Genomic DNA, 9487 nt, shown 5'->3' with positions numbered 1-9487 from the left:
CGTGTCTGTAAAAAGCGGGACAGAGAGGATTGAGTGCTGTACAGGTTTTCAGACAGCAGAGATTATAGCTGCAAAGTTGGGAGAAAAAGCATTGGTGAATTTTATGTATATGGACGAGTTACGATGATGCAATTACCTCTGCTGCCATGCTGATTATTTTTCATTGGGGCTGTAGTTTTTTATACTTGCAAAAAATAAATGTTTAACTTTAGAATCCAGGTTTCTACTTAAACACACAGTGCTGCAATGGATGCTGATCTTTCTTAAAATATGGGCAGTAAACCGTAGGATTAGGGGTATTTAAGTGTATGTCTTTTGGTTCAAAGTGATCTCGTCCCTACTCGTCATATTTTGATGCTTGGTCAATGATGCTGTGGGCAAACCTTTTGCGCTGTTGATGCGAGGGTCAACACATCTTGACAGAAGGTGTCAGCGGTAAGTTGCGTGAGTTGAATCACTTGACTAAGCTCGGGTTGACAGTTAGGTTTAGGCAACGAAACCAGTTGGTCAGGGTATGGAAAAGATTGTAGTAACCTCGGAGTGATGTGACAAAATAACTCAACTTTGACTTCTAGTGATTTTCAGTGACTTTTTCTTTCTCATGGAACATGAATACTGGTCTCTAGTGCTTGTTGGACCTATCCACCCTCTGCCCACCATAGGAGACCTTCTGTGCATTTAAATCTACATCTGTTGCTCTAAATGGGTTTACATTGGAGTTGGTTGAAAGACTTGGTACATTTCATACAGACGTTAAAGGGTACGATTAGCGTCATTATTATGATGCCAAGGACTCAGCCCAAGTGACATAGTTCACCAAAAATATTTGAATTAAGTTGGCTACTGTAACTTTTACATTGTGGTGCACCACTGTAACCAGTCAGTGAACTGTAGGGGTGGGAATCACCAGAGGATCCACAATATGATACTATCATGATACTTAAGTCACGATACAATATTAAAGTGATTTTAAAGATGTTGTGATATGCTGAGTATTGCGATAAAATATATTGAGACATACTGCAATTTATTACCTTTTTTTTAACAGGAAGTCATGTCCCCAAAAGGAGAACTTGTCAACAAACTGTTTATATAATAAGGTAAAGTTTTCAGTCTGTTCATCTCACTTCAGTCATTTTATTTGCAGCCAAATGTATCTACTGGACTTCATTTTTATTTAAGTATGCTACCTAAAGTTTAATTTGTACTTTTAATTTTAATAATTTATATAATAAAAAATCAATACTTGCACCGTGTGACTATACAATATTGCCACACAAAAATATCACGATACTATGCTGTATCGACCCCCCCCCACCCCTGGCAAACTGACAGTATTATCGATTGTAAGCCAATGTCTACCAAAAGTTTGCAAATGTTAGCCCACATTAGCAACCATAAGCTACCAGCAGCCTGTTGCACCAGCTATACATGCACAAGGTCTCTCTTCTATGATACGGTGCAAAGTGCACACTAAACCATCATTGAAATTAGATATAATGATAAAGCTGCATCAGTGTTTGGCTGCATCATGGAGATACAAGGTTCATCTTAGTTACTCTGGCATAAAGTCCACACTAACCAACATCTTGTTGCAGAAAATGACGTTTTCACATACTGTGGTCAATCAGTGAAATTCAGTAATGTTATTCTTGATGCTAACGGCTAGGAATAGCTAACATTAATCACCCAACAACAAAAAGGTACCTAAACGAGGACAAATTTACACCAACTAAAGGTTAAGTGTAAGATTTAAGTTTAAATGTATGCCTACATTGGAGCTTTTTCAGCTGGTGCAACTTTAAGATGTTGGAATTGTGTAAACTCAAAGCTAAGTTATTATTAAACTAGGCTACAGTGCAGATCGTGTAGCTGTTGCACCAAAATCCCTGACTGTAGCTTGTTTTATTGCTCATGAATTCAACTCATCTCTGTGTACAAAACACAAAATAAGGTTATTGCTAATAATAACCCACTTGTGAAAACATTTGTCAAAGTAAATTGCACTAGCACTTTTGGTGCTAGGCTAACCTTTTCCGACATTTGTGCGTATCTGCCTCCTGATCTAGTAATTGACTTATAGCTATAGGCTAAACTCACTGTTAAACACACTTCTTAAATTCAGTTCTAACATGGGAAAGACATAATGATGATTAAGCAGTTGGTTTCAGTGGACTACGTACTATTTCCAATGTTTGTCAAAAGTGTGTGTATTTGAGTATTATTTGAGGGGCATTTTTTTGGCCTGATAATTGGTATTAGCACAAAATATTGACTATGAGTAGTTTCATTCCACAAATATTTGTACGAGCCTTCATAAAGCCATATTTGCTGCATCTTAATTTCAACACACTCGCTCACCCTCCTGACACACACACTCACTAAGTGGTAAAACCTTACTGTCAGCCTCTTGTCTCCGCCACAACCGCAGCAAACCACAAAAGGCATTAGACTTCTCTGACTGACTGACTGACTGACTGTACATCTGGCTGTCTGACAGACTGAGCACACACACAAGCCCACAGACATTCCCAATCAGTGTGGCCACCACCACCCACCTCATCTAGGCCATCATGGTGGCTTAATGAAGGACAGATCCCCACCGTTGCAGACCGAGAGTGGTTAGGGTTACACTTTCCGCAGAGGGGGAGCAGACTGAGACCAGCGTAAGTCAAAGATATTGCAGGAGAAAGAGCGAGAAGGCTGGAGTAGGGGGGGGCAGTATGATATTGATAGAGACAGAAGGAGGGAAAAAGCTTGTGCCATGTGGTCTGCATTTCGCTGTAATCCCTGTTCTAGCCCGGTGTTCCTGCCTCTGTTCCCTCTTCAGCCCGAACCCAATCAGGCAGTTGCTGTAACCTGAGCAGCCACTCTGGTTCTTCCCAAAACCAGACTACCAGGTTCCCAGCGCCGCGGGAAACACATCAATTTATCTCTGGTTCATATACTGTATGGGATGATATATGGCGCATAAATTGTGTTTATAGGTGTCGGGGGTGCAGGGAAGGACCTCGGGGTGTAATGTACCTCACACAACAGCACACACACACACACAAAATGCTGCACAGCGCACACTGTGGCCACATAATAACGCAGCTGAAAGACACGGGAAATGGACGATTTTATTGAAATATGTGTATGTCTGTCAGCAGGGCTCTGTGTGTGTGTGTGTGTGTGTGTGTGTGTGTCTCAGGGCTTGGTGGTGGAATAGGATCTGCTCTCTCTCACTTTCCATCTTTCTGTCCTCTCATGTTCTCATGTCTTTCCTTCTGGGCAACATTGTTTTGGTGGCATTCTTTCTCTCTCTCTCTCTCTCTCACACACACACACACACACACACACACGCAGTATCTTTTGAAAGAAACGACAACAGTCATTTTTGACACAGCATATATTCCGTATTAACATACATTCATAGGCAGTATAGTCTTCTTCAGTGTATAAGTCTTTACAGATCTACAGTATGTCTCTATAATGATAGCACGTTATTATAGGAAAGCTTGGCTTTATGGTGGTGGTACAAGACAACAATAGAGTCCTGACAGTGGCATGGGAAACCATGTTTGTGTGTGTGTTTGAGGAACAGGATGAACTGAATATGTGTTCAGATGTCGGTTGCTGTGGGGCGAGGGCTCTATGTGCGCTTGGAGAGAAAGTGCTTCAGTCATCATGCATGGTGAACATGCTCAGCAACCCTCTGGCAGACCCCTTTGTGTATGTGTGTGTTTACACTGAGTATGTTTGCTGGTCCATGCATGTCTCTGTGTGTTTACTCGTGTTTGCATTAAAGCCAACTAGCGTTTGGCAGATGTTGCAGAAGGAGGCCAAGATCAATGTTCTGAAATGCTAACCAATCATTTAATATCTGAACTGGAAACTATTTTGATTTAAGGTTTCTGGTTTGCTGTCGCAGGTAGCAGCTGTGGATGAATACAGGTGTCTGTTTGGAGTAATGTTTGTTTGGTATGTGTGTGTTTTGTGTGTTTCATGCCCATCGCCTGCCAGTGCTACGGGTCTACAGAAAAGCCAGGAAGGAGCTGACAGTGGCTTTCACCTGTCCATCATCGTCCTCGCTCTGACAGAAAGACAGTGAGTGTGTGTGTGAGTGAGTGAGTGGAGCAGCATCAGGGCATTGCAGGGGGCAAATTAAATGACTCAACAGCAACTGAACCTCAGCGCAGCACAGCCATGTACACTCAGGAAGCAAGTCACAGAAAGTCTGTCTGTGACACGTTCCTCCTTGTTGTTCAAGTCCGTCCTCCGACAGACTCAGCGTCTCCCTTTTTGACATCCAGCACTCCAAGTGAGTCCCCGAAGCAGCAGCAGCAGCAGCAAGGATAGAGGGCAAACAACCCTCCTCTTGACCCCACCCCAACCCCTTAACCCCACCCATCTGCCCACCCGTGGGTCCAGTTTGTCCTTTATTATCTCCACTCGTCTGTCCCCTTCTAGGTCCATCCCCCGTCAATCTCCTCAGTCTCAACAAATAAGTTAAACATTACAAAAATAAGAAGCATCAATGACAAAGCAAATATGAGAGTGAGGGAGGGAGACAGAAAGTGAAAGATGATCTCTACTTGAGAAGAAACAAACTGCCTCTGTAGCTTTGTAGGAAATCCCATGCATAATCTACTGATATCCATTAAGGTGGCATAAAATGAATAGGATGACATTTGACCTCTCAGCCACTCAGTCTGTTTCTGTGACCAGTAGTTGGAGGGTGGGGTGGTTTCGAGCAGGAGAAGAGGGAGTTCCACGTGTCCTTTTTGCTCCCTCTGGCCTTAGCAATTGAGCAGGAGTGTGGGGCGTTTGTTTTGTTCATCAGCAGTGCCCTCTGAGCCCCCCTCCCATCACCGGCAAGTGTGCATCTCCACCATTTTGCGGCACTGTTTGCATTTGACATAACAGCACCAGTGGAACTTACAGCTGCACCTGTCCACCACCTCCACCTCCTGCGTCTGGAAGCCGCGGCCACAGCACATCAGCTCGCAGCCGTCGATGGCCTTTGAGGTTCTGTTACACTGGCGGCCCACCGTGCCCAGCATACCCGGCGTGCGTGGGTCATAGTCGCAGAAATCTGGACTGGGGTCCAGGTAGACCAGATCTTCGTCTGTGTGAGGTTTGAACTGGGAGTTTCGAGGCACCAGGACTTTGGTGGTGCCCACCTTGCGCTGTTCCACCTCAGTTGCACCATCAAACTTCTCCTTGATGACATTGCCCACTTTGCGGAAGGGGGGCATGGCTTTCCAGCAGGTTTTTACCTCACAGGAGCCTGACACACCATGACATTTGCACTCCACACGCATGTGGGACAAGATGGCCTGCAGAGATGTCAAAGAACCTTTGGTAAGCAGAGAGGACTTGAAATAATGCGATGACAATGCATAATATCCATAAAGGATAGCTGCAGTAGATAGCAACGTCTCTTAAATGCTGACTGTTTGTGCTTACAGTAAAAACTACAGCAAAACACAAGAGCTATGGACTTGAGACTTGGACTTGAGTATGATGAGAGCAAAACAAATAAAAAAAAAGAACTGGGATTTGAGTTTGACTTGACTGCTCTGAGACTTGATTTGGACTTGTCTCAAATGACTTGATGCTTAACTTGAACTTGACTCAAATGAAGAAAATTACTTGCATTAGTTTTGACTGACTTGAAACTTGACTTGGACGTGTCTGTTAAAGGCTTCACTTGGGATTTGACCTCTACTTCTCTGGAAGTACTCAAAATGTGAGTTGAGCTCCTATAGAGGGATTTAAGACTTGATCTGTACATTATCTGACTGACTTGAAACTTGACTTGCACTTGTCTCAAATAACTTCAGACTTGACCTGGGCCTGTCTAGAATAACTTGAGACTTACCTTGAACTTCTCTCATATGACTTGAACCTTAAATTAAATTTATCTCAAATAACCTGAGACCTGGACATATTTGAATAACTTGAGACTTGGCTTGGACTTGTCTCGAATGACTTAAAAAATAACTTGAATTTGTCTTGATTGACCTGAAACATGGCTGCACTGGATTTGTCTGTAATAGGGTAAGCCTTGACTTGAGACTTGACATCAACTTGTCTTAAATGACTCAAAATTTGATTTCAACTTATCTAAAAGGATTTAAAGCTTGACCTGGATTTATCTTGGAGGACTTGAGACTTAACTCTGACTTCTGTTGAAAGACTTGACTTGTCACAAAATAATTTGAAACCTGACTCATATGACTTGAGACTTGGCTTGTGTCATCTCCAGTAGACTTAAATAGCTCTATCTTAGTTTTCATTCTTCTTCAGTGTTGCTGCTGCAGCCAACTGTGTATGGAAGCACATAACAACCTATGTCCTCACCATTTCTAATAAACCAAGCTAATATCCAGAAACTTTTCTCTTCTATAGAGAGCATCTTTATTAGATACTAAAATACAGAGCCCCTGAAAGTGGTATACTAAAGTCACTGCCTGTTAATGCAAAATTTATTATGAGGTAATGCAAAGTATTTCAGAAAAAAAATGCCAGCATGACCCTTTGGGCGCTCCACACTAAAAGAAGTGCAGTGTTTTCCTGTAAATTCACATGTCACATCAAACACACTGAGTTACCTTCCTGCCAGCCTCGTTGTTGTGCAGGTTCATGAGAGCCCGACTGGAGGACTGGCCTTTACTCCTCTCCCTCACATCCACGAAGGACTGGGAAAAGGCCACTCCATATGCAATGTTATCACTGCAGCCTGACCACTGGAACCCTGTGATAGTATATCAAGATAGAGGCAGGAAGTGGTTATCTGTATGGCTCCGTCATTGCACTTTAAACATCACATAAACACTACACTAATGTGCAGCCTCTTTTCAGTTCCTCTGTACTGATGGTTCATTGTAGCAATACATGATATTGATATTGTAAAAGATGTGTCTGTACACACTGAGTTTAACTGGAATAATTAATATGCAACCAATTATATCGGTCCGGCCTTTTCAAAATAAAATAAGTATTTAAAATGTCACATTATTTAGTCTTTTCATATTATTGCATTAAATAGTATTGGATGCGTCGGTCCTTCTGTTTTCTCTGCATGTGTGTGTGTTTGTGTGAAAGAGAGAGGGAGACTTACCCTCTGGACTGACTCCATGTACATTGTGGTCACAGCCACATTTTTCCAGCTCTCCGCTGCTGCAGGCCCTTGTGACCGCAAACGCCACACTGGCTGCTGAGATGGCATACACAAAGGCTGCCTCACGGGTGCCTAACACACAAACACAGAGACACACATACACACACTGTCACATTGTTTCATTATGCAGCTGAAAAGAGCTCGTCATTTTGAATGGCAAAACAACATCTCCAGATAAAGAGTGTATTAAAGTCTAAGTGAAGGAGCCAAGATGTTCACATGCAGGAGCTGGTTGAGCCAACACACATGGAAAGCAGCTTAAAAATGTCACAATATTTTAAAATGAAATGGGATAATCCACATCAAATCAGTTTTTGAAACAGTTCTGAGTGATATCAAAGTATATATATAGTTTGGGGTTTGGACATGCTGACAGGTAGAAAATCTGTTTTAGCGTCAGTCAGCTGTGGTGCTGTCTGACATATCAGTATCTTTTTCTTGATGACAAGACTTGCTACAGTGTCTAATCTTACCCTGGGTGACCACTTTGCCAAACACAGGCATGGTCTCCAGAGTGGAGCAGTTCCATCGACGGTTGCGAAACTGGAACTGACACTCATCTATAGCCAGCTGTGCTCCACGGCGCACAGCATCCATCACCTCCACACTGCGCTTACAGATCTGAACCTGGAGCAGAAACACACAGGAGCTACATCAGCCACAGACACACTAAAATGCTTTACTTTCTCATGATCTCCACCAATGTTTGTCTAGTTGTCAGCAGGAGTAAGGAATAAGTGCTAAACCAGTGTTCATGAAACCTGGTGGAAGGTTGTTGCATGAAGAGAGAACTCATTAAACTTTGGGGCAAATTCTGAATCATGGGGCGGATACTCAAATTACTTTTCAGCTTCATTAACACTGTGAGATATGGCCTTTGGTTTTGGCGGAATAAATGCCGAATCTCTAAAATCTAGTAGATGGTAGGAAAGTTCAAGAGTGACAAAGCGTAGCCAATTGTAGAAATACAATAAATTTACAACAACAATAAATATATGATTCCATATCACAATCCACATTCAAACTGTTGTTAAGAAGCACCCAAGGACAGACAGTGGTTTCATAGGAGAACCACTACAAATAACACCAGCACATTTGTAATGCATTTTTCTTCCCACACTGAGGCATGGCTTTGGAAATGTAAATTCATACATATCATGCAACTAATTATACTCTTACTGTGATTGCAATTTTGCGACATCCTGGAGGGACTGAGTAACATGATAACGTACCTTAAAATAAATCAAAGTTCAATTGGTTTCACCCAGGACACAAACACTGGTCTCCTGGGGGAAAGTTCAGTGTTTGTTTGACCATTCCACCACCCCAACCTGCCTCTTTACACAGACTTTCACTCTTAACTTCTTCCATTTTTATTCCTGTCAGAGCATTTGTCACATGATGTACAAATTATGGTGCAATACATTTTGTAAGTATACATACAATGACAACAGCCAGAAAAGGTATGTACCTGTCTCTGGATGAGGCCTCGTAATCTCTCGCACGTTTCCTCATCCCTGATGCTTCCTACTGATGACAGCTTGGCCAGGTACCTGATGAAATAAGATACACGGTGTATATTAGTGTACATTTCTTTAGTAGACCTGAAAGTACCTGGAGGATGCAAAGAAACATTCAGAAAAAGGAATTTAAGGAAAGGAAAGGAATTTAAAAGTACCAATCTGATGCTACAAGGTGAGATACAGACTGCATATCATCTCCACCATAGTGCCACTTTGGTACAGTTGTTACAGATAATGCTCCCTTTTAAACCAGGGATGACTTGACGACACTGTTCAGAGAAGCAGAGCTTGTGTTCAGAGGATTTGGTTCCCATGACGTTGTGGGAATGTTTTGGATAAATGTCTGGTTGTAAGGTCTCTGAGAGGAGGGAAAGTGGCTTATCACACACACCACCTCCAGGCCAGACAGGTCAGGGCGATATACTGCGCACACACACACACACACACACACACACACACACACACACACGACCTAAGATGTGTGAGAAAATGGCATCGGTCTGGATGCCCTGACCCTCACACATCCACCTCACCTCACTCCAGTCTCATATCTCCAGTCCCAGCTGCACCGTACAGAAATAGGCTTTCTCATAAGCTGGCAGTGAGACTCCCACAGAGGGAGCAGCCCTGATTATGTACTGTCTACACTTCTCATCATGTACTCACTTAAACACATGTTGAGTCTAAAAATCTTGGTTTTGTTTTTTTCAAACAATGGAAAGTTTTCCAGATGACATGACATAACTCCTCACTTCTAAATTCTCTACCAGTATCATGTAACACACTCAGAGCTTTG

At 42.6% G+C, this 9487-nt stretch overlaps 1 protein-coding gene across 1 annotated transcript in view; it reads right to left on the bottom strand.

Moving 5' to 3' along the window:
- Positions 1–2827: 2827 nt before the first annotated feature.
- wnt4 (wingless-type MMTV integration site family, member 4) overlaps positions 2828–9487 on the bottom strand; it is a 29377-nt gene continuing 22717 nt past the window's right edge. Inside the window, exons 2-6 of the mRNA XM_050038933.1 lie at positions 8640–8721; positions 7642–7795; positions 7109–7240; positions 6600–6742; positions 2828–5321 (exon numbers count right to left, since the gene is read on the bottom strand). Of these exons, the coding sequence (XP_049894890.1) occupies positions 4851–5321; positions 6600–6742; positions 7109–7240; positions 7642–7795; positions 8640–8721 (982 nt within the window). The 3' untranslated portion in view covers positions 2828–4850. The remainder of the gene's footprint in view (positions 5322–6599; positions 6743–7108; positions 7241–7641; positions 7796–8639; positions 8722–9487) is intronic.

This window comes from Epinephelus moara, chromosome 24 (assembly GCF_006386435.1).
Source record: "Epinephelus moara isolate mb chromosome 24, YSFRI_EMoa_1.0, whole genome shotgun sequence".
NCBI classification, from domain to species: domain Eukaryota; kingdom Metazoa; phylum Chordata; class Actinopteri; order Perciformes; family Serranidae; genus Epinephelus; species Epinephelus moara.
This window is presented reverse-complemented; position numbering and strand designations above follow the sequence as displayed.